Source organism: Hypanus sabinus, chromosome 8 (assembly GCF_030144855.1).
Source record: "Hypanus sabinus isolate sHypSab1 chromosome 8, sHypSab1.hap1, whole genome shotgun sequence".
NCBI classification, from domain to species: Eukaryota; Metazoa; Chordata; class Chondrichthyes; order Myliobatiformes; family Dasyatidae; genus Hypanus; species Hypanus sabinus.
This window is the reverse complement of record NC_082713.1, coordinates 137572187-137598315: the sequence shown is the minus strand read 5'-3', so window position 1 is coordinate 137598315 and position 26129 is coordinate 137572187. Positions and strand designations below refer to the sequence as shown.

The following is a 26129-nucleotide window of genomic DNA, read 5'->3' as shown; positions in this document are numbered from 1 at the left end:
TTTACACAGAGAGTGGTGAGTGTGTGGAATGGGCTGCCGGTGACGGTGGTGGATGCGGATATGATAGGTTCTTTTAAGAGACTCCTGGATTGGTACACGGAGCTTAGAAAAATAGAGGGCAATGAATAAACCTAGGTAATTCTGAGGTAAGGACATGTTTGGCACAGCTTTGTGGGCCGAAGGGCCTGTATTGTGCTGTAGGTCTTCTATGTTTCTATTTTCAAGCAGGTCACACTGCCCAGAACATTGTTCTGCCCTCAAGAGTGTATCTAGCATATCCTACTCTCATGCCTATTGCCATTGGACTTTTGTCACATCCCATACCCACATAATCAGTTGAAATTCAAACCTCACTGTTCACTGTTACTTCAGCACACACAAGGAGGTCAACCAGATACAAAGTTTTGGGATGTCTCAAAAACAACTCATAGAATGCTTGTTATTGTATCTTAAACACACTTGCATATGACCTGTATCATCTAATTGACAGATTACACATCATAGATGAACATTTTCAAAAACATTGCACAAAGATATAGCTATTACTTCTTAACCAGCTTGGAGTGCATCTCCTCTCCGAACAGAATCGAACATCCCTTTGATTCAGTTGATCAGCCAGTCAATGCCACATCCCTCCAAAGGGCATATGTAATTAACAGACCTGTTATTGGTAGTCAGCTGAACACTTGTTTGCAAAGCTGTCACCTTTCCTTAAATTCTTGCAGAGCTTAGTTGTGTGAGGAATAGGCTCATAGCATTTACTTCTTTTCCATCCTGCAGCTTTCTGTAGCCTGCTTATTTGGAACCATAAGGTGAATTAAGGTTTTCCTGTATATTTGCATCGAATATTGTCCTGTGTGATAGTAAAGGTCTTCAAGAGAAGATTCCAAGGAGCTGTTCGTGTTGTTTTGTATTGCTGATCCTGTTAGCTTGATTACTGAAAATGGCTTAGTGATAGGAGACAGGTAGTGAAAGTTTGGAAATGGAAGTTTGTGACCAATAGTGTACTACAGGGATAGGTGTAGGAACCCTTGTTGTTTATTATGTAATGACTTGGGTGTGAATATAGAAGGAATGATTAGTAAGTTTATGGATGACATGAAAATTGGTAGTCATATGGAAATCAAGGAATATTGGAATTTATTCCTTGTAAGTGCAAAGTGATGTATTTTGAATGGAAGTGGGACAGTGATAGAGCAGAAAGGAATATGATGTACAGAGGGACTTGGAGAATCAAATACACAGGTCCCTGAAAGAGATAACAGGGGTAGATAAGAAAGTATAGAAGATGTATGACGTGCTTGCCTTCATGGAGTATAATTGTAACGTTCTCCTTCGCGTGTAACGAAACGCCGAATTAAACGTCGAGATAAACCACAGTTAATAAGAACCAGATCGCAGTAAGATTAACCATTTACTGTTCACTCTTCACATTAACATATGGTGAAAACTGTTGATTAAACAATACAAGATTGATACAGTATTTGTTCCTTCCTTAATATCACATTTCAATTGTAAATACTTGCAAAGGTGACTATAACTACATTACACTAAGGTGCAGTATACAGGCAGAGTTTACCTGCTCCATTGACTACTTTAAATACACTTCCATGCAAACTATCCGCAACTCTTTAACTAACGAAAGCATAAACATTATCGACCGTCGTTACTTCTAACAGGATCGGCATTAACATCTTAGTTCAATATATCGATTATCTATTAACTTACAGCGTTGCTCTCACTGTGATTTCTCATGCCTGCAAAACAACTTCTGCTCAGGTGTGCCTCGTGGTGAGCCCCCACCCTCGTGCTAATTCAAACCGGTATTTTCCCACAAGACGCGGCGAAACCGGATGTGACGTCATCGCATGCCGATATATTTTACATGCAATGAATATACTTTAAACACTTCTAATTCTAACTAGAAAATACTATCGAATGAATTACTAAGCAAAAATATTATAAACTAAATAACTGTCGTAAAGACAGCACAATAATGTTATTATGTTGTGGCTTTACTGAACACTGCACTGGGAACATTATGTGCAGTTCTATTCACCTTAATAAAGGAAGAATGTGGTTACTTGGAGGGATCGCAGAGGGACTCACCAGGATGTTACTGGGATTAGAGGTCTTTGGTTATGGGGAGAGATGAAAGAAATTGTGTTTGTTTTCTGTGAAGCAAAGGAGGCTGGAGTGTAAGGGTTGGGTTCAGTGACCTGATAGGGGTATTTATCATTTTAAGAAGCATAGATAGTGTAGGTAGTTGAGCTCTTTTTTCATGGTAGGGTAAGAGGGCATAGGAGAAGGAGTTGCAAAGGGGTTTTGAGGGGAAAGTGTTTTGCACAGAGAGTGATATCTGGAACTTGTTGCCAGAGGAGGTGCGAGAATCAGATATAAAGGGTATATTTAGTAGACTTAAAGGCAGGCACTTGAATTTTTTATTTGGCCAAAAAGGGCAGCATCAATGTGGTGGGCCAAATGCCCCTTTGCTGTACACCTCTAACTCTGTGATTCTAAAATAATTTGTAAACCTTACTGGTTATCCTGGCGACAGTCCACTGACCATCCAGGCTTCGGAAGGTAGATAATACATTGACGTTAAAACAGTCCTGTCCTTGCATTTGTGCAATCTTTATTTGCTCCGCTTATTGAACAATATAGACTATACATTTTTAAAATGGGAAATACTTGTTCTTTTCTTCCCCATCCCTTCATGCTACACCAGTGACCTGTTAAACACAAACTTTTTACATTTGTAGTAAACACATTAATAAAGGAGAAGCTGGTTTGAGGCTAATTTTGTAGTGATCTTCCAGACAGCAAAATAATTTCTAATTTATCAGTCAGAATTGGCTTCAAGTTACTTTTACTTGCAATTCCTCTTATTGTCATTTAAAGGTCATCTGTCACAATTCAGTTTAACAAATTTTCCCTTCAAACCTTCTTTCCAAATTGAATGTGCGACTAAATCAATACTTCATTTTGGCCGTTTATAAAGCATTGTAGACCATCAGGTGCCCACTGATCAGAAAATGCCCATGGACACTGCAATCTTGCCCTCTCTCTGCAGGATTAAATGCATCGAGGCAGCTGTAGGAGCCATATAGAGCCAACATATTAATTCTGGTTCCATAATGAATGGAACATGATTTCTGTTTGATACGTAGCCATGGATTATCAGTCATGAAAAGTGAATAAGCTTGCTTGAAATTATGGAGTATGTGCCTTAATGTCCCAAAGATTATTTGGATAGCTTTAATACCTTAAGTGTTTTACTTATGGTTTGTTACTTCTTTCAGGGAAATATTTCCGTGAGATAAATTTTCAGGAGGTTGAGTTTACTTGTTTTTCATAACCTATAGGTTTAATAAGCTTCTATTTCACATATACAGTATTTGAATTTTGTTTTATTAGGTATAAAATTGAAACTAATGGCAAAGTAGCATGGAAACAATTTTTACTGACCCGTTCAGAGTCACAGCCATTGGAGGACAAATGGGCATTATCAAAGCATCAACCAAATCATATGTAAGTTTATTTTTCTGCAGGTTTAATAGCTATTTCTGTTGTGTGGTGTTTTTCAAGTAATAGTTACTTCTGTTTAATTTCTTTGCTTAGATATATAACAGGAAATGACACAACAAAGATGCAGATCTGTCCTAATTCATTTCAATTTTGAAAGGCATATCTGGTTGCACTTAATTTCTTTGAATGGTTGTAATCACTTTGGACAAATTTATATTCACATTCTTATAGAACAAGATTTCATTTTCCAGTCAAAGCAGCATTTGATGGTGACTTGAGAGGTGGGATTGGAATAAGACAGAACTTAGCAATGATATCTCATATCTTGCAATCCCGACTTGCTGGTTAGATTTGACCACATTTTTTCCACTGAGCAGAAGTATATATTATTTAGTTCTTTGTGACTTGTTATATTGTCATGCATCTTAGAGATCCACTCTCTCCTTTTTTGAGAATGCACAATGAACATATATAGATGTATGTTTTTTTTCTCATTTCTTGAGTCATAATAAATGATATTAGTTGGTCATAAAAAACACGCATGGCACATCTGCATAATAAATCTCCTTTCTGCTCCTTTGGTTTTAATTTTTATTTTTTTGCATCTTTAAATTACTTTTTTCCAATTTGTTTCTCTATCAATGTCCCCAAAATTTTTAGTGCGGTGAGGAGGAGCATCCCTCATATGTTCACAGTCACTCATTTTAATTCATTGAAGCTTTGTATGGAGATTTTCCAAGTTACTAAGGCACTAGGATTCAGAAGAGGTCACAAATTCCAGCAGGCAAACACTAGTACAAACTATGGGTAGGGATAGCTAGGTCGAGTAAATGGTAGAAATTAGAATATCTAGGATACTGGAGACACATAGTAAACTGTATATTGTGTAGCCCTTCGCAGGTTGAGAGTACGACTGTTATCCAGGAAACTCCAAGGTCTCCTGCGTGTGGTTCACATAAATCTGGAGCAAAGTTGGAGTAAGTTTGTGATTCATTTTGTTTTTGTTTATTTGTACGAGGAATTTCAATTTTGGACATCAACTAAATCAAGGCAGCAAATAATATGCTTTTGTATTGCCAGTCGCTATTTATTGTCAGATGTTTTCATGAATAATTTCAAATGCTGACAGAGAGAGGATTTTGGTGAATGATGAATGGTTCAGTGAATCAATGTAGTCTTTCTGAATCTCTGTCAAGTTTTCTTGGATAATGACTGTGTCAAGAGAAATACATGCTAGCAGGTAGAGAAATTATAGAGAACACTTTGCTGCAGCTTGGTACAGTACACTTTCAGTTTACTCCAAAAAGACTGTTGTTTGAGCTCACCAGGAATATCATTTGAACGGTACCTGCTTCTAGATGGACAATTCAAGTATAAACGCTTTTCACTGAGCCAATTAACAAAGGGCCCTGGTGTCTGAGAGAACTAATGAGATGGCCAAGTACTTTATGTGTAATAAATGCTAGCTCTGCAGAGAACTGCTCCTTCTATAAATTAAGATATTCATGTATTTAGGACTTCAGGTATTTTAAGGAAAATATTGACCAGTTTTCCACAGGAGCATCACTCTTTCAAACTGTCATTGCAGTTCGATATTCACCTAATGCACTAGAATGCTAGGTTGGATAAAAATTTACCATGCGTGTAACTCATATTGATTTAATGTCATACTGGCAATATCACTGAAATTGTAAATTTGGTCCTCAAAGATTTGGTGTCATAATAGTACCATTTCAGTCTTTAAAATAAAGTCTAGAATTTCTTATTTGTGCTTCAGTCTTCATCTTTTTCATTATTTTGAAACACAGCTTGTCATCTTGTCACAGTTTGACTCATACTGGAGAAATGTTTGGGAACAAAAAGGTTATGGATGTTGTCCTGAAGCTTCATAAATATTTCCAGGAGAGATACCCTGCCTTGGAGGAGGAGGTATATGTCATAATTCAAAATTTTTGTATTTCTTACACTTAATAACTGTAGCTTTCTGGTGCTAAAATACACTTAAACTTTACAGAGTTACAAACATACCCTCAAATAGCTTAGCTGAACTTTTTCAGAAATACATTTTAATGTATAAATGCAAGTAATTGGACTTTAGATAATGGCAATGTTATTTTTAATGATTCTTTGTATAATGACTATGGGTAACCCTAGGTAATTTCTAAGGTAAGGACATGTTTGGCACAGCTTTCTGGGCCAAACGGCCTGTATTGTGCTGTAGGTTTTATGTTTCTATGTTTCTATAATGCTTTTATAGTAAAGCAATTTTATTTTTTTCTCAGAAATGCAAAGACTTAATAGCTAGACAAGAACTACGTCAAATTCTACAGCATTTCCCCTTTCGTCTAACTGATGAGGAGATTAAAACATTTATGTTATTGCTGGATCCACAACACAGTGGCTATTTTCATTATAACCAACTTATGGAACTTATTGAAGGAAAAGTATGTCAAACATCACTTTTTTTTTGTTTTGAAACCAAGTGGTTGATGATATGTCAATCTTTGGAGATAGTCAGAAAACAATGAGTGTTGTCAAGTAAATTTAAATAGTTTTGTATCTTGTGAAACATGCTGTAACACTCTGCATATATATAAAATTTAGTGATAAATCAAAATTCTGTGAAGATTATAATAGAGTAGTTATAATGTCTCAAAGGTTTGTCAACATTTATTTGCAGAAATGTTTCCTACTGCACTACAATTAAAATTGCTAGCAGGCTCACACAGTAGTACATCATACACCAGATCACAATATGAGAGAATCAGCAAAGCTTTTGCTTTGTATTTGATGGTTTGGGGTAATGTTGAAAAAAACAAAGTTGAGTAATTCAGATTATAGCCCATGGTTTTACTAAAAAAAATCTTTAATTGTTAAAGCAGACAGTTCTAATAATATGTATGTCAGCATTCTTCCCTTTTAACTGAAAATTTTAATCTCCTTCCAGTAATCCTGGGTCATAGTATAAGTGTTTGTGAGGGAATTGTGTAATGCACTTGTAATGGTTAGATGCACCTGCAAATCAAACTAACATATCCTGCCACACTATCGAAGGCAAACAGAGAAGTTTGAGGGAACATAGAAAGAGCACAGAACTATACAGCACAAGAATAGGTGCATTCTTGCAATGGGCAGAATGCCAAATTAAATTAATCCCATCTGCCTGCAAATGCTCCATGTCCTTTGCTCTCTCATGTCTGTCTGATTGCCTCTATCCTATCATTCTCCACCACCTCCCTGCCAGTGCATTCCAGATGCATACCACTCTCTCTGTGTTTTCAAAACATGTTGTCTTGCATATCCCCTTTAAATTTCCATCTTCTTACCTTATGCTCTGCAATAGTCAACATTTTCACTCTGGTAAAAACACTCTATCTAATCTATGTTCTTAAAGTTTTATATATTTCTAGGATTCTCTTAAGACTGTTTTACTCCAGAGATACCAATCTAAGTTTGATCAACCTCTCTTTATAGCTATACACTCCAATCCAGGTAACTCTTGGTGAACCTTTTCTGCACCCTCGCCAATACTTCCACATCCTTCCTATACCGTTGCTCCCATATGATTTGGATATTCCTAACCATCTGTATTTGTCTTTAGTTCTAGTGGTAAAAAAAAATGTTTGAAATACTCTGCAGTGACTTTGAAGATAGAGAAACAGTGTTAACAATTTATACCTACCTACTAATTAGCAGCAGGGGTAGACCATATAGGCCCCTCGAGCCTGTGTGACACCAACAAAACCATGCTTGATGTGATTATAACCTTAACCCTACATTCTCATCTACTAAAATGAGATTATACTGGATGAAAAGTGAGTAGAAGCTGATTTGGAGACATTTGTTATGCAAAGGTGTGTGGCTGCAGAAGTAAATTTTGATTAACACCTTTACAGTAATGAAAAAGAAAACAAAAACTGTTTAGGTGGCAAAAAGTAAAGGAAACAAACTGAAATTCTTGAATATACTGGGTAGTTGAATTTATAAAACCCTCCGGGATAAAGCATTCCAAAGTTTTGCTAGCTTCTGGATGAAACACTTCTTTTTCATTTGTCCTGAATGGTCAATCCACTGTTTTAAAGAACATGTTTTTATTCTCATCTAATATTTTGAAGCAATTAGAAATCAAATCAACATTTATGAATGACTGCCAAGTTAATTGATTTTTCATCAATATATAATAATTGCAAAGCTAAAAAAATTGTATGGAACATTGATGAATGCATCGCCACTTTATATGACTTATAACACAATACCTAAAAAAGTAAACTCTCTTCTTTAACAGTAAGTGTAAACATAAGTAAGAAACATAAAGTTTTGATTAAATTTAACAAATTCTACAGCAACCTTTCATGAAAATAGTAGTTATAGATCTTGGGAATTAATTTGCAAAGTCTTCTAGTTAGCAATGTAAAAAAATGCTGAAATAAAAGCAGAAATTATTGGGGACACAAGGTAGTTCAGCAGAATTTGTGGGAAGGGAAAAGGAGTTAATATTTCAAAGGGGAAATCATTTGATAGAAAATGCCTGAATATCAGGAGGATATCCTCCCATTCAACTAGATTCACATCTACTGGTCAACAGTTATCAGTTTTGTTCAATTAAATATATGTCTAGTAAAGATCTGTAGGAAAGGTGGATCCTACACTCCAAAGGCTTACTCCAGTTGAATTTGTAGAGTGTTTATTGCTAGTTTGACCCTTCACATTTCTTTATAACCATTCTATTATGTTATACCATTTAGCATAGTACAGAGAAAATTACTGGTGTTCTCATAAATATTGCAGCTATCTGCCCCTCTCCATCCGAGCTGTTTTATACACAAGGGGATGTAAACATTGGTACTTTACATTGAAATTTAATATCCCTGTTGTGCCCTTTCCAAAACCAATATATTTGTTTAGTGGAGGAACATCCAGAAATGACATAGTACTTCAAAATGGTCTCACCAAGATTTGATGCAGTTAAAACATAACATCCTTGTCTTTATAATCAACCCAGGAAAACATTGAAATATTGCATGTACTTTTAAAATTCTTTTTCATATACCTTTCTGCTAAAGTGCTTAATAGGTTTCTTGCTTTGGTAGAAAAAACACACATTGTCATAGACTCTTGTTAAAGTGAAATTGTAAACTTGTGCCAAGTAATTTCATAACTGAAGTGTTGTGTACTTGGATTCCTTGATATTTTTGCTCCTCTGCACTTTGTTGTTTTTCATATTACTGAACCTCTTCTGCAGATGGGAATTTCTTTTGCACTGTGAATTATTCCTGCCATTTGGAGTTTGAAATCGTAGACGGGTGACTTGCTATCTCATCGTCCACATTTAAAAAAAAAGAAAAACTAAGGTCCTGGAACCTCACTGGGGAACTTGCTTACCAATTTGAATACATCATTTTATCACCATCTTCCATTTTCCTTCTTTTGTAATATGCCTTAAAATGCTGATACTTTAGTAATTATTACTTAAGATCTATAAGTTTTTCCCCTTGTTTTCTTTACCAGAAGAACCAAAGTTCTTTGAATGGAACTAAAACTGTCAAGAAGCATACTCCTGCAGCAGCAATATGGAAAACTGTAAGTATGTCTGTTTACTTCTGTGAAATATTTGATGCAAATTTGCTTTCGTAAGTTGCACTTGTGAACTTTAGTGAACTGCGTGTGTTTTGGCAATTCTGAATGCAGAAATGCCCGTTTTAACAATTTTTAATATCCTGATAGAAGAATACTTATATTCCATTAATATTTAAAAAGAAAATCCTAGTTCAAGTAGGGTCCATGAATCTGTATTCTGAAAGTGAACCATAGAACCATAGAACATTACAGCACAGAAGCAGGCCTTTTGACCCTTCTTGGCTGTGCTGAACCATTTTTCTGCTAGTCCCACTGATCTGCACCTGGCCCATATCCCTCCATACACCTCTCATCCATGTACCTGTCCAAGTTTTTCTTAAGTGTTAAAATGAGCCCGCATTTATAACGTCATCTGGCAGCTCATTCCACACTTCCACCACTCTCTGTGTGAAGAAGCCACCCCCCACATGTTCCCTTTAAACTTTTCCCCCTTCACCCTTAACCCATGTCCTGTGGTTTTTTTTCTCCCCTAACCGCAGTGGAAAAAGCCTGCTTGCATTCACTCTATCTATACCAATCATAATTTTGTATACAGGTACCTCTATCGAATCTCCCCTCATTCTCCTGTGCTCCAGAGAATAAAGTCCTAACCTATTCAACCTTTCTCTGTAACTCAGTTTCTCAAGTCCCGGCAACATCCTTGAAAACCTTTTCTGCACTCTTTCAACCTTATTAATATCCTTCCTGTAATTCAGTGACCAAAACTGCACACAATACTCCAAATTCAGCCTCACCAGTGCCTCATACAACCTCACCATAACATTCGAACTCTTATACTCTATACTTTGATTTATAAAGGTCAATGTACCAAAAGCTCTCTTTACTACCCTATCTACCTGTGACACCACTTTTAGGGAATTTTGTATCTGTATTACCAGATCCCTCTGTTCTACTGCACTCCTCAGTGCCCTACCATTTACCTTGTATGTTCTACCTTGGTTTTTCCTTCCAAAGTGCAATACCTCACAATTGTCTGTATTAAACTCCATCTGCCATTTTTCAGCCCATTTTTCCAGCTGGTCCAAATCCCCTGCAAGCTTTGAAAACCTTCCCCACTGTCCACTACACCTCCAAACTTTGTTTCATCAGCAAACTTGCTGATACAATTTACCACATTATCATCCAGATCATTGATATAGATAACAAATAACAATGGACCCAGCACTGATCCCTGTGGCACACCACTAGTCACAGGCCTCCTCCACTCAGAGAAGCAATCCTCCACTACCACTCTCTGGCTTCTCCCATTGAGCCAATGTCTAATCCAATTTACTACCTCACCATGTATACCTAGCAACTGAATCTTCCTAACTAACTTCCCATGCGGGACCTTGTCAAAGGCCTTACTGAAGTCCATGTAGACAATATCCACTGCCTTCCCTTCATCCACTTTCCTTGTAACCTCGTCAAAAAACTCCAACAGATTTGTTAAACATGACCTACCATGCACAAAGCCGTGTTGACTCTCCCTAATAAGTCCCTGTCTATCTAAATACTTGTAGATTCTATCTCTTATACTCCTTCCAATAATTTACCTACTACCAACATCAAACTTACTGGCCTTTAATTTCCCGGATTACTTTTAGAGCCTTTTTTAAACAACAGAACAACATGAGCTATCCTCCAATCCTCCGGCACCTCACCGTACATACCAACATTTTAAATTTATCTGCCAGGGCCCCTGCAATTTCAACACTAGTCTCCTTCAAGGTCTGAGGCAATACTCTGTCAGGTCCTGCGGATTTATCTACTCTGATTTGCCTCAAGATAGCAAGCACCTCCTCCTCTTCAATCTGTATAGGTTCCATGACCTCACTACTTGTTTGCCTTATTTCCATTGACTCCATGCCAGTTTCCTTAGTAAATACAGATGCAAAAAACCCATTTAAGATCTCCCCTATTTCATTTGGTTCCATACATAGCCAACCACTCTGATCTTCAAGAGGACCAATTTTATCCATTACTATCCTTTTGCTCTTAATTTACCTGTAGAAGCTCATTGGATTATCCTTTACCTTGACTGGCAAAGCTACCTCATGCCTTCTTTTAGCCCTCCTGATTTCTTTCTTAAGTATTTTTTTGCACTTTTTATAATCTTCAAATACCTCATTTGCTCCCTGTTTCCTATACATGTCATACATCTCTCTCTGCTTCTTTATCAGAGTTCCAATATCCCTAGAACATCAAGGTTCCTTATTCTGATTTACTTTCCCTTTAATCCTGACAGGAACATACAAACTCTGCACTCTCAAAATCTCTCCTTTGAAGGCCTCCCACTACCAACGACATCCTTGCCAGAGAACAACCTGTCCCAATTCACGCTTTTTAGATCCTTTCTCATTTCTTCAAATATGGCCTTTTTCCAGTTTAGAACCTCAATCTGAGGACCAGATGTATCTTTATCCATGATCAAGTTGAAACTAATGATGTTATGATCACTGGAACCAAAGTGTTCCCCTACACACACTTCCATCGCCTGTCCTAACTTGTTTCCTAATAGGAGATCTAATATTGCATCCTCTCTAGTTGGTACCTCTATATATTGATTTAGAAAACTTTCCTGAACACATTTTACAAACTCTAACCTGTCTAGATCTTTAACAGTATGGGAGTATCAATATGTGGAAAATTAAAATCCCCTACTGTCACAACTTTATGTTTCCTGCAGTTGTCTGCTATCTATCTGCAGATTTGCTCCTCCAATTCTTGCTGACTGTTGGGTGGTCTATAATACAACCCCATTAATGTAGTCATACCTTTCCTGTTTCTCAGCTCCACCCATATAGCCTCAGTAGACAAGCCCTCTAATCTGTCCTGCCTGAGCACTGCTGTAACATTTTCCCTGACTAGCAATGCCACCCCCCAACCCTTCATCCCTCTGCCTCTATCACGTCTGAAACATCGGAACCCTGGAACATTAAGCTGCCAAGTTTCACTAATGGCTACAATGTCATAATTCTACCTGTCAATCCACACCCTCAGCTTGTCAGCCTTCCCCACTATACTCCTTGCAATGAAAGAGACTCACCTCACCCTGCCCCCTACACCAGTTCCTCAGCCACGTGTTCATCCTCCAGAGCATCCTATTCTTCCCCTCACTGGCACATGGCAGAGGTAGCAATCCTAAGATTACCACCCTCGAGGTCCTGCTTTTTAACTTTCTACCAAGCTCTCTATACTCACTCTTCAGGACCTCCTCACTTTTTCTTCCTGCGTCATTGGTACCGATGTGTACCATGACATCTGGCTGCTCACCCTCCCATTTCAGAATGCTGTGCACGCGATCACAGACATCCATGACGCTGGCACCCAGGAGACAACAAACCATCCTGGAATCTCTGTCATGACTCCAGAACCTCCTGTCTATACCTCTAAGTATCGAGTCCCTTATCATTACCGCTCTCCTCTTCTTCCCCCCTCCCTTCCAGATAAGTCATTTCCCCCCCAGCAGTATCCAAATCAGTATTCTTGTTGTTAAGGGGAATGGCCACAGGGGAGCCCTGCTCTGCCTGCCCTTTCCCCTTCCCTCGCCAGACGGTAATCCGATTATCTGTGCGCTGCTCCTTTGGTGTAATTACCTCCCTGAAACTACTATCTATAAACTTCTCATTCTCCCGAATGATCCTGAGGTCATCCAGCTCCTGCTCCAGTTCCCTAACGTGGTCTGTTAGGAGTTGCAGCTGGATGCACTTCTTGCAGGTGTCGTTGTCAGGGATACCAGGTCCCTGACTTCCCACATCCTGCTTGGCATTCTCTCTACTCTAAATGAACAAAGCAGAACTTACTGGAACCTACCCTTGCCTCTACCTATTCACACCGAAGCCTGTTGAGCCAAAGCCGTCCCACTCTGACTCAGACCACTCTGATGATGGCCGCTGTATATGGTAGTCTTTTTTTTAAACCTTTAGCGCAGTGTAGTGATTTTTCTGTTAATATCAAAAATACTTGGCTGGAGAAGGGAAGGAACTGTGCTTGCAAGGGAGCTGCCAACGTTAATCTTCGAGAAACGGAAGCAACAGGCAACAATGTGAAAGTGACTAAAAGACTTATTGTTTGGTTGAAAACTATGCACTGTCAGAAAGACTGTTGAAGTAAAATGACATACTCTTATCAAGTAATCTCATTGTGAGCTGAGATCTGTTATTTTCACAAAAGTATAGGATGAGTCAGAAGCACAGGATGACTCAGACCATTAACTTGAACTCTAACAGCCAGCTTCTACAGCACAGCGTATAATAATGTGGACAAGGTGCTAGAATTATGGCTTTCAGTGAGAAGGAAGGAATGTTGGGATGTTGTGTTATTATTGTTTGTGACATAATATTGTTTAGTTCTCATTCAGAAAGTAGAATTTGAAACAAACCTCCTCTGTAGTCTCTTGTGGAAATGTGAATGTGGCGTACTGTATGTTTGAATCTCATCATCAAGTTCATAACATAATTTAGGCATTAGTATGTGTCCAGTTGCAGAGAAATTGGTCCATGATGCAAGCATTATTATTTGATAAACTATGGTCCCATTCTTAAAGGTGGTGGATATTGGGGCTGGAACAGAGATGCATACATACTGTACCTTCAAAATGTTTGGGATGAAGTCTGCCTGATCATAATTGGTTACAAACTTTTTTTTTAACTGAATTTGCACAGATCCACTAATTGGCCAATGATTAGGAAATGATCCTCAGCAATCACTTAAGTGTTGCATTGTATCTCCTGCAGGCTTGCTGAAGGGTTCGAGCTAATATTGGCCAGAAGAAAACTGAATCTTTAACATTTCATACTGCTCTACCTTATTGTTGACTTATTTGGAGGTGTGGCCTATGTAAAAGTTCTCACATCTTAGCCAGCTAATAGCCTGTAATGAAAATTGTATATCATGTTAAGATTGCTTTATTGGAACAATGTATGTACTTGAAGGATGCAACTACTTCCTTTTGGTATCTGAAACACCTCAGACGAGCAGATTAAATTTGTATAATTAGGTAGGTGTCGAATAGATGGGGATGATGTATAAGTATATATGTTTACAAACATTTTTGAGAGGCAGAGATAGTTAAAGCCAGGATGTTTATGTTATTAAACAATATAGGCAAGAAACCCTCGCATTTGATGTCCAGAGGTGTGCATAAAAGCTAATTTTGAGAATTGTAGTTCATCAGGATCCTCAATTCTGACTGCTATACTGCTCCAATTTCTGCTGGAAGGCAGATAGAGGAATCAATCAGGATGAAGCACCTCTATCTCTTCAATAGATTTTATTACACCATTTATAAAGATTTTGTCTTTGTGAATTTGGTCTTGAAAAACATTAGGTTTGCTTCTTTCTGTCTGTGCCATATGGTGTTCAATTGAAAAAGGAAGCTGTGGGAACAAAATTTAAAGGGGCCAATTAAATTAAATCTTTGGTAAGATTTGAGAGGCTTCTGGGGTGCTTCAGTGCGGTTAGCTTATTTGGATACTTTGATGGTCTGCAGGGTGATTGTGAAGTGCTTCAGTATTTTAAACCAGAAGAATTAAACTGCTAAAAGCCAGCACTTATGAAGTATGTGAAGCCCACAACAAGCTTTAAATCTCAACGTTACTAAGTGATTTAATTTTGTAGGTATAGAAAGATTCACCCACTCAGGAGAGGCTTAATGAAAAAAATCTGTGCATAAGCAAAGTTTGACGTTTTCTTGCTTTCTTACTTAATTTCTTGCTTTTCCATTTACCCTTGCTTGGCATTTCAACCAGGTAGAAGATATTCTGTGTGACAAAATTAGACACAATTGGGATGAAATACAAAAGTCTTTTATGATGAATGATCCTGAAAGAACTGGTACAATTAGCCTTGCTAAATTGCGAAAGATCCTGGAAACCCACTGTCTTAGTATTTCTGACCAGCACCTTGAGAAGTAAGTGATTTTTAATAATTAATATTGTCCTTTTTGGTACATTGGAGATTTTAAGTAATATTTGTTAAAATTTAAATTTTGAGATATGTTATAAAAGAAAAAATGAAAATGGAAGATTGTATAAAGGATATGTACTTAGTAAGCAATGTTCCTCAGTAATGTTCTGAAGATTGGATTTATTGCTACTATTTTTCATAATGTGGATGAGGGGACAAAGAATTTTATATTCATTATTATAGAGTCCCCACTAGCTTTCTGACTTTTAAGATTTGTACACAACAGTTCTCAAGTGATTTATTAATTAACTCTGTACTGAGGTTCCTTTGGCTTATGTGATTCAAAAATACAAAGTATTAATATATTGTATGCTGCAAAGGTCTATAACACAAGGAAGTAAGTGTGGGGAAAGGGCTAATGGAGGGAAAAAGATCTGTATTGTCAGAATGAATTTCAATAATAGTGTAGGGCAAGGGTGGGTGGTAAACCTTTTTGAGAACAAGTGTCCAAATTGGTGATAATCTTCAAAAAAAATTCTCTAATGTGCCATACTAATTTTGAAATTTTGAGCAATGATGATCATTGATAAAGTGTAACAGAGACAGATTGAAATAAATTAAGCATTTTAGGATAACTATTCAGAAATTATTAATATTAATCTTTTTAAAAAACAACTATTTCTAAATAGTATTGTTGTACTTCATATATAGTATAACATAAAAAATGTGAATGTGAAATTATAAGATTTGGTGCATATTCATAAAAGATTAAGAAAAGGAAAATAAATACGCATTACTCTCAGTAAGACTTTTGTTGCTGCATTAATGATGACAAATGTTTTATCCAGCTTGTATTTGGTTGTTTTGAGAGCAATATATGTAGCACCATTTTCATCAGTAAATCTATTCCTTTTATTAGATTTCATCATTATTGAAAACAATAACTCACATGAATATTCACAGAGATGCTAAACTACATACAATATTTACTGTTTTTATCACTGTATTTCCAATGTATTTCCAATTTCAAATGAAAGAATAGAAAATTTAGGCAGAACCAAACCAATGCAAACTGGTCCAACCATTTACTATCCAAATACTGATAGTTTTTACATTATAGACAATAGACAATAGGTGCAGAAGTAGACCATTCAGCCCTTCGAGCCTGCACCGCCATTTTGAGATCATGGCTGATCATCTGCTATCAATACCCGGTTCCTGCCTTGTCCCCATATCCCTTGATTCCCCTATCCATAAGATACTTATCTAGCTCCTTCTTGAAAGCATCCAGAGAATTGGCCTCCACTACCTTCCGAGGCAGTGCATTCCAGACTCCCACAACTCTCTGGGAGAAGTTTTTCCTTAACTCTGTCCTAAATGACCTACCCCTTATTCTCAAACCATGCCCTCTGGTACTGGACTCTCCTGCCTCTATCTTGTCCAATCTCTTAATAATCTTATAAGTTGCAATCAGATCCCCTCTCAATCTCCCTAATTCCAGCGTGTACAAGCCCAGTCTCTCTAACCTCTCTGTGTAAGACAGTCCGGACATCCCAGGAATTAACCTCGTGAATCTACGCTGCAGTTCCTCTATAGCCAGGATGTCCTTCCTTAACCCTGGAGACCAAAACTGTACACAATACTCCAGGTGTAGTCTCACCAGGGCCCTGTACAAATGCAAAAGGATTTCCTTGCTCTTGTACTCAATTCCCTTTGTAATAAAGACCAACATTCCATTAGCCTTCTTCACTGCCTGCTGCACTTGCTCATTCACCTTCAGTGACTGATGAACAAGGACTCCTAGATCTCTTTGTATTTCTCCCTTACCTAACTCTACACCGTTCAGATAATAATCTGCCTTCCTGTTCTTACTCCCAAAGTGGATAACCTCACACTTATTCACATTAAATGTCATCTGCCAAGAATCTGCCCACTCACCCAGCCTATCCAAGTCACCCTGAATTCTCCTAACATTCTCATCACATGTCACACTGCCACCCAGCTTAGTATCATCAGCAAATTTGCTGATGTTATTCTCAATGCTTTCATCTAAATTAGGTCTGTGAGGATTTCAAAACATATTATCCAGCACCAAGTCTTCTTGAAATTGTCCAGCTGATACCAAGCCAGGATGAGGTGTTTCCTGTGAAAACATTTTCATTGCACTTGGGTTGTAAAAAGTAACTTGATGCTTAATTTTGCAGAGAAGATAATCATTATGTATCTTTTTTAAGGAGTTTAAAGAATGAAAGAATTGCAGTGTGCCAAAAAATTCTTGCAAGTGCCCTAGATCTACCATGCTGGGTGTAAATGTGGTAGAAAAGAAATGGTTAGAGGTATTTCCTTAGGAAATTCAACAGGGTCAAGAAGAAAATCCACTACTGGAGATGCGCTGTCTCTGAGCAGATTGGTATAAGTAGAATCAAGCAAGTTGCAATGAACTGGAGAACAATGAGTATTTGGTTGAGATTTGTGTAATTTACCAAGTCAAAGGCTGTAGGGAGGTTGAGAAAGGAGAGTTTAGGATTAGGTAAGAGTTCAAGTGGGGGAGATGGAGTGAAGGTTAGTGCACTATGATCATGGTTGATTTTCATTCAAACTATTTCAGTGCTCATTACATTTTCCTGAAAACAAATAAATGCTAGCACAAGTGAATTACTGTAAGTCAGTGAGAGACCTCAGCTTGAATCAGAATTCCTGGCAGAATTGGTGTCTGAATGTACCAGTTCCAGTTAAACATGGTGCCTAGGGTGACAAAAGTCATTACATATTAAGAAAATTCATTGTGGTTTTGTTTTATATGTTGCCTTGATACTTGCAAGTCATTTTGTATGAGAATTGTGCCTATTTTGTCTGTTTGATTATTGTGGGGTATATTTCTGTTATTTGGGGTGTATCACTGCAATTTTGTACCATTGCTTCTAGCACCATTTTCTATTAGGGGTAGTAAACTTGTTTAAGTTTTATGCTGTCAGTTACATGGATAAAACAGCAACAACATGAAAATAAAATTATAAAGTTGGAGGTACAGTTGAGAGATGACAAAAGAGCTCATGAGATATCAAAATATGCAAGTCTTGGAGACAGTTCCAATTATCCTCACAGAGTTGATGCATGTAAGATGATTTTGCTTTGGCCGACCTACCATTACTGAGCTATGTTGTGCTACAGTAGAAGTCAGTGTTAAGGGTCTGGCAAGCACAATGAATACTGTGGTGAGAACACACACAAAATGCTGGAGAAACTCAGCAGGCCAGGCAGCAACAATGGAAAAGATCAATGTTTTGGGTCATGATCTTTCATCTGGACCCAAAACATCAACTGTACTCTTTTCCATAGATGCTGCCTGACCTGCCGAGTTCCCCCAGCATTTTGTGGGTGTTGCTCTGGATTTCCAGCATACATAGACATCCTCATGACTGTGGTGAGGATAACAGTCAGAGTGATGCTAACTGTTGTAGGATTTATGTTTGTTCTCTGAGTCTTTATCATTCAACATATCATTCATGAGTTATTAGTCATTCTTTACAGTACTTCATTACTTTGAATTGTGAGGATAGTTGAACAGCAAAAAAGAAACCAAGTTTTCTATGGGTGCATCAAGTACTACATCAACTCCTGGGTGTCACTATCTCAGTGGGTGTGTCCTGGAACCATCATATAAATATTATTACAAAGAAAGCATGGCACGCCTTTACTTCTTCAGGAGTCAACGTAGGTTCGGCATGTTATCGAAAACCTTGGCAAACTTCCATAGATGTGTGGTGGAAAGGGTTCTGACTGGCTGCATTATGGCCTGTTATGGGAATACTAATGCCTTTGAGTGGAAAAACCTACAAAAGGTAATGGATTCAGCCCAGTATGTTATGGGTAAAACCCTCTCAACCATTGAGCCTATCTACATGAAACATTGCCTTAGGAAAGCAGCATCCATCATCAAAGACCCTCACCACCCAGACTGCTCTTTTTCACTGTTGCCATCAGTTAGAAGGTGCAGGTTCCTCAGGACTCACACTGCCAGATTCAAGAACAGTTACTACCCCTAAACCATTAGGCTCTTGAACAAAAGGGCATAGCTACTCTCATTTAAGTACTCTGTTATATTGTTATTTCATGCTCATTATTTATTTATATCTGCATTTGCACAGCCTGTTAACAGTTTACAGTTTCTGTTCTATAAGTGTGCTAAGTATGTCCATAGAAAAAGAATCTCATGAATATATGTGGTGACATGTATGTACTCTGATAATAAATTTTACTTTGAACTTTAATAGATTGTACTCATAAAGCCCTGATACTCTATGCCTCAAGCAAAGAAGTTTCTACATTGGGAAGGGTGCTTCTTATTGAATATTAAACTCATCTGCATTGAATAATTTAGTCTGTGTTCAGTTAACATTTATTCTATGAAAGCCTCCAATTTTTGTTTCTTGCACCAAAGTTATTTGATTTTCATGACAAATCCAGACACAGATACAAAGCTTTATTGTAACATCTACTCCAAAATAAAGTTGCATATAAAGCAGCACTTAATGAGCTCTTAAAACTAAGGTTTCACTGTTTTGACTACTTTGGGCTATTCTATTTTTCTGACTGATTAATAAAAGATAGCTTAATTTGGAAAATCTAGAGCTATTACAAAAATTTAAGGAGGCAATGAAAACAAGAAAGGCCTAAAAGGTTGTATATGTTGACTTAAAGCTAAAATTCACTAAACTGAAACTCAAAAATTAAAATTCATTATATGGAATCCCTAGTACCTGGCTTAAATACTCCCTGCACTTATTGTGATGCTACTGTATTGTGTTTCCACATTGGTTTTAGTTAAAGTTGCAAAACTACTAAACCTTTATCGATAGTGGGTACTAGAAATCCCCGTGTCAGATAAGCTCAGGGAGCTATGCCTGTTGAGAGTTTGGCTTAAATAAGTGCAGACGACATTTCCATTTTGTAAAACTAGCAGAATGCAGGGTGTATGTTTCACCTTCTGATATATAATCACTGAATAAATTGTCATATTGTGAATTGAGAGATTTCCTGGAATTAAAAAGGGTGTGAAAACGTTAAAAAAGACATATTCCCAAGGATGCTCCCTGGATTAGAGAGTATTATCTCTATGGAGAGTTTGGACAAACTTGGATTGTTTTCTCTGGAGCATTAGATGCTGAAGAGACACCTGCTTGAGATTTATAGGTTTATGAGAGGCATAGATATGATAAATAGTCTTTTTCCCAATGCATAAATGTCAAATATTAGAGGACATAGCTTTAAGATGAGAGGGGGAAAGCTTAAAGAAGGCATATAGTGAACATTTTTTTTTACAAGAGTGATAGATGCATGGAAAATGCTGCCAGGGTAATGGTGGAAATAGACATGATAATGGCATCTAATAGGCATTTAGACAGGCATAAGAACATGTAGGGAATAGAGGATATGGATCATGTGAGGGTGGATAAGGTTTAATTTAATTTGACTTTGTTCTCAGCACAGTCATGGGCAGAAAGGCCTGGTCCTGTGCAGTACTATTCAAAGTTCTATGTACTAGAATAATTTCAATGATCAGAATTTGCAATTACTTGAAAGATAGGAGAAACTTGAGCTCTCTTGGAGCAAGGAAATTTGAAAGAGATGTTTAACATCATGAAGGAATTAGAGGAATAGCCTATGTGAACAAAGGTAAATAACCGGAGGGCACTGATACAAGAGGTTGGGTTTGAGATTGGATAGTGGAAATAACTCAGTAGTAGCTTTGAGAAGGGAGTTTGGTAAACTCTTGATGAAAAAACAAAAGTAGGAAAGAGGGTGATCAGCTGAATTCACTATTAGATGAATGAAAATCTGTGGAAAATGTTAATAAATCTAGTTCTATAGAGAAAACTGCCCACACAGAAGTAATCCACCACAATGATTGTATTTTAAGAGTAGCACAGATTTGATGGAGAAAATGGCCTCTTTCTATACTGTACCATGTCACTGATACCACTGTATCCTTTGTAATTAACTATAGGGCTGTCAAATAGCTTTTAGGTTTAACAGTGTGATGTTTTTAGGGTATTGTAACAATATGCTTTCTAAATTTGAATCAATGTCTTTATTAACATCAAGATAAACGCCCTCAATGTTTCAGATTGTGCAAGCAGCAACAGAACAACAGCGTACAAGTTTCATATCAGCAGTTCCTGGAAAACCTTGGGGTGACTGACATGCCTAAGATCAACAGCACAGAGGCACCTGTGCTCAATCAAAAGAGGCAAGGTCACTTCTCCACCAGCACTCAGTGCATCTCTGTTATTTAAAATGCTGTCAAAATCTTGATTGGTTCAAAATGAATATTAGGATGTGATATTCCTTCTAGGAAAAAGCAATTCTGTTGTTATAACTAGAGCCTTAATTCTAGAGAAAAAAAAATTAGTTTGATTGTTAGGTTCTGGAAGTTATAATCCTAGTTGGTTATTTGGCTAATGTGATCGTGAATAGAACATCATGCACAATATTTTGAAAGTATGTTGAAAGTTTGCTGAGATCTCTGATGTTACTATCTGAGATTTAAAATTGAGATCTACTATACACAATAAAATTAAAATTGTCTAAATTGACTGAATAGAAGTGAATTATTTTCAGTGAAACTTCATGGAGATGTGTAAAACCCTAGCAGTTCCATTTCTGTGATGTTCAGAGTCTGCTTATAAATGATTTTCAAATTTAGATCAAAAGTTTTGCTGAAAATTAACAGGTAAAGTTTCAAAGCTATATTAAGTAAATATCAAGGACTTGGTGAATGTTATCTGCCATCACTGATTCACTTGGCTAATCTTGTTCTCCACCAAAGATATCAGAGATGTTCCTTTCTCTCCACCTCTCACACTATCACATAGTTTTGTTGCATGATATAATTAAGGATAACAATTTTGTTTTCTTCATTACATTAGAGATCTTGAGGTCTTACGAGTTTTATTTTTCCTTTAATAAACAACCATGATTTTCTTCTTAAATTGTGATCCAAGTAAAATAGGATAAAACTTTCTTTGAGTGAAAGGGCACTCGTATTGCATCAAATGTCCAATGGAAATTAGTTCCCTTGGTAATTATAAATTATTAATTTAAAATGTATTGATATTTAGGTACATGAGTCAAAACTGTAAGTTAGCATACCCACAGATGAATCAGAATTATATGAATATCAGCCCCCTCACCCCCCTCCAAAAATAGACGACTGAATGAATAAAACCATTTCCATTCATTTTTCCTCAGTATAGTCTCCAAGAAATGATTTCAGAACTGTGAACAAACTGTGAGATTTGTCATTTGGGAAACAGCAACATCCTTAATTTCCTCACTCAGAGAAACACCAGTGCCATCTACTCATAAAAAATGCTCTATATTTTAAAGCTTTTCTATTAGTTATTTCAATGGATAGCTATAACATTTACTGTTTATGTTTCAGGCTCATAAAGAAAGAAAATGAGGATTCCATGTTTTGCAAGAAGATGACTTTGAACGAAGTGAAATCAGAGCTTTGGGAACGTATTATCTATTGTGACAGTAACATTAGAAAAAGTTTCCTTACCCATAAAAACCAATGTACTGGCAAAATCAACAAGGAAGGATTCAAAAAGGTTTGAATTTTTGAGTAAAGATAACCTCATTTGATTTAGGGAAGGTAATATTCAATGAGGCAAAATGATAAAGTTAAATGGAGAGGTATCAATCAGTTCAAACTGCATGTCGATGATAATCGTGAATGAAAGTTACAGATGGTTGTTGCTTTACTTCTGTCAGCTTTTTTATTTGCTCTGATTTTCCATTTCTTTTGTTTAGACATAACACCAAGTCACATGAATGATCTTTGTCAAAGCATACTACTTTATTCTTTCCCTTTTATGAGGCAATACTTACTGGCTTTCGTCCATTGTCTTCTGCCAGCAATTCCACGATGAAGGATGATGGCTGATAGGTGATCCAAGAAAGTGCTGTTGGTAGAGAAATAATCCCAGAGCATAGCAGCTAAGTTTGATCCACTCTCCATTCCATGTGCAGACACTCACTTTCAAACAGGGCCTTGTAAAGTAATAAATTTACTGAGCACAGTCAAGAGGTTAAATATGAAAGAAATTACCTCAGTTTGATTGCTAAATTTGGTGAAGGAAATTTATAGGTAAGTAAATGGTAAAGGGGGAATGAGGAGGCAACAAAGAGATGGAAGAAGGCTGAGAGAGTGGGTAATGTAGGAAGATCAAAAACTGTCCATTTTGACAGGAGATTTAAAAAAAAATCTAAATGATGAGAGATTGCAAAGCTATAAGGTGCCAAAGTATGTGGATGCCTTAATGTAGAATTCACAAGAAACTTCGGTAGTAATTAAGGAAGATAAAAGAAGAGTTTCATTTTTGTTTGTAAATGAAACTGAATACAATTTAGTGAAATTGTGCTTTTGTTATAGAGACAGTTAATATCACAACATCAGGAGTACATCATAAGTCTCCTTATTCAAGGAAGGATGTTAATATATTTGTAACATTTCAGGGTGTATTTAACAAACCAATACTTAGAATGGGAAGGTTGTCTTAGAGGGACGTTTGGACAGGAAAGGCATGTCCGCCCAGGGATTTGGTAAATTTAGAGAGGAATTGATTGAAGCATACAAGATCATGAGATATCCTGACAGTGTAATGGTGGGCAGAATGTTTCCTGTCATGAAAATCTAGAACTAGAGATCATTATCTAAAAATGAGTGATCTTTTCAAGATGGTGATGTGGAAAAAGAACTCCCTCAGAAGACTGGGAATCTTTAAAATATTTTTTCAAGGAAAGGTGGAATCAGAATATCTTCAAGGCAGAGGTAGATAGGTTCTTGATAAGTAAGCAAGTAGAGAGTGAAGATGCAATATCACCGCTGGTAGACTGGAATGCAGAGGTTACGGTCAATTAGCAATCATTTTATTTAATGAAAGAACACCTGTAACCTATTCCTGTACCTTAAATTGTCACTAGCTTATTCCAGTAGATTTTAAATATCATTACTCATGCTTTGCTATACTCTTCTTAAGTTCTATTTGTCCAGTAGTTGAAAGATAATGGTAGATGTTTTTTAAAAAAAGCTTATTAATGATTGTATACATGGCATGTATGTCAACAAGTTTCTTTAACTTTGATTAAAATATATATACCTGTTATTTTGCTCTTTTGATACCTTTCCATTATTTTCAAAAGTAAATTTCCAAGATTTTTAAAATTCTGCTTTTATTTATTTTATGCCTGTGGTATTAATGAAGTATTTCCCAATCAATTAAGATCACCATCAAGTCCACAGCAGTCTCCTCCTTGGCCTCCCACAGTATCCTGGGATAGATCCACTTCAATGTTTTTCAAAACCTCCAAGATACCCTAGATTATCAACATACCCCTCCCTGATCTCAACATCATTCATGTCCTTCTCCACTATGAATACTGATTGCGATGTGCTCATTTAGGACCTTGACCATTCCCTCTGGCTACTTGCGTAAATTCCTCCCTTTGCCCTTGAGTGGACCTACCCTTTCCCATTGTGCTACCCTTTTGCTCCTGATATAGGTATAAAATGCCTTGAGATTTTCCTTAATCCTACTTATCAAGGCCTTTCCACCCCTTTTAGCCCTCCTAATTCTTTGTTTAAATTCTTTCCAGATTTCTTTATATTCCTCAAAGGCTTCATCTGAGACCAGTTTCCTAAACCTTAATCAATTTTCCATTTTTCCTTTAACTAAACTAAAATATCTCTTTTCATTGCAGGTTTCTAAATCTTGCTGTCCTTTCCCTTCAACCTCTTGGTGTTCTGAACTCTAAACAACTGGCCTTTAGCACTCTTACGTTCAGATGTGAAGGTCAAAATTTATTGAGGTAATGCCTGCAGAATGCCACACATTTGTTGGCCGTAACTAACAAAACTGCACCCCACTGGGTCTCTTCTGATATTCCAAATGATATTTCTACTTTCTTTATGGGGTTGCCCTCTAAGTAATTCTGGTGGATGACAATTTCTGAAATCATTATTACTGATCATTGGTGAAACAGTTTGCCTGTTTCTGTACCCATCCCAACAACTCCACCACATGGCAGTCTGATTTAGGACCACTAGGGACCGCTACTACACTAGAAGAGGTACTGCTGTCATGATGTGTGAACTGGGAACTTAAGAAATTTTTGGTTATTATGCAAAACCAGGGTTGAGAACCATAATTCATGTTGAATATTCATTATGCACATAAGAAAGTTTGTTCCCTGCAGCTAAATAAAATAATGCCTTGGATCAAATCTGTAGCTGTATGTTAGTTTGTGTTTGTTTCTATCTGTATTAGAATTTTTAGGCTAAAATCAAATTTACAACATAATGTTCATTCCATTGTTTTCTAGGTGCTACAAGATTGTGGCATAATCATGGACGAACATCAGTTGAACATTCTGGCTAATGTACTGGGATTCACGAATCAAGACTTGGATTTCCATGACTTCTCTGAACACTTCAAAGGTAGCCAAAATATTGCAAATTCAATTAGAACATTGTCTCTGACACCATCACCAGCCTAAGCAAATCCAGAGATCTCCCATTTACTGCCATCGAACTTATTGTTTCCTTACCCCACACTGCTCATTTCTATCTCCCACCTAAGATCCACAAACCTGACTGTCTAGGTAGGCCCATTGTCCCAGCTTGCATCTGCCCCACTGAACCCATATCTGCATACCTTGATGCCATTATATCCCCCTTGGCTTAGTCCCTTCCCACCTACATCCGTGACACTTTATATGCTCTTGATCTCCTCAAAAACTTCCAATCCCCTGGTCCTGATTGCCTCATTTTCACCATGGATGTGTGCACCCACGCTGAGCTCGTCAATTTTATTAATTTTGCCTCTAACTTCCACCCTGCCTTTATCTTCACTTGGTCCATTTCTGATACCTCTTTCCACTTTTTCAATCTTTCTGTTTACATCTCTGGAGACAAACTGTCTAATGACATCTTTTAAACATCTACCAATTCTTCACAGCTATCTTGACTCTTCCCACCCTGTCTCCTGTAAAAATTCTGTTCTCTTTTC

At 37.2% G+C, this 26129-nt stretch overlaps 1 protein-coding gene across 3 annotated transcripts in view; it reads left to right on the top strand.

Moving 5' to 3' along the window:
- efcab6 (EF-hand calcium binding domain 6) overlaps positions 1-26129 on the top strand; it is a 95569-nt gene that overhangs the window by 24765 nt on the left and 44675 nt on the right. For 2 of the 3 annotated variants that reach the window (XM_059977951.1, XM_059977949.1), the window contains exons 10-18: positions 3418-3531; positions 4419-4505; positions 5337-5457; positions 5811-5972; positions 9037-9108; positions 14898-15058; positions 21182-21304; positions 22499-22670; positions 25444-25558. In XM_059977951.1, the coding sequence (XP_059833934.1) occupies positions 3418-3531; positions 4419-4505; positions 5337-5457; positions 5811-5972; positions 9037-9108; positions 14898-15058; positions 21182-21304; positions 22499-22670; positions 25444-25558 (1127 nt within the window). The remainder of the gene's footprint in view (positions 1-3417; positions 3532-4418; positions 4506-5336; positions 5458-5810; positions 5973-9036; positions 9109-14897; positions 15059-21181; positions 21305-22498; positions 22671-25443; positions 25559-26129) is intronic. The other variant, XM_059977950.1, reaches the window with a different exon arrangement.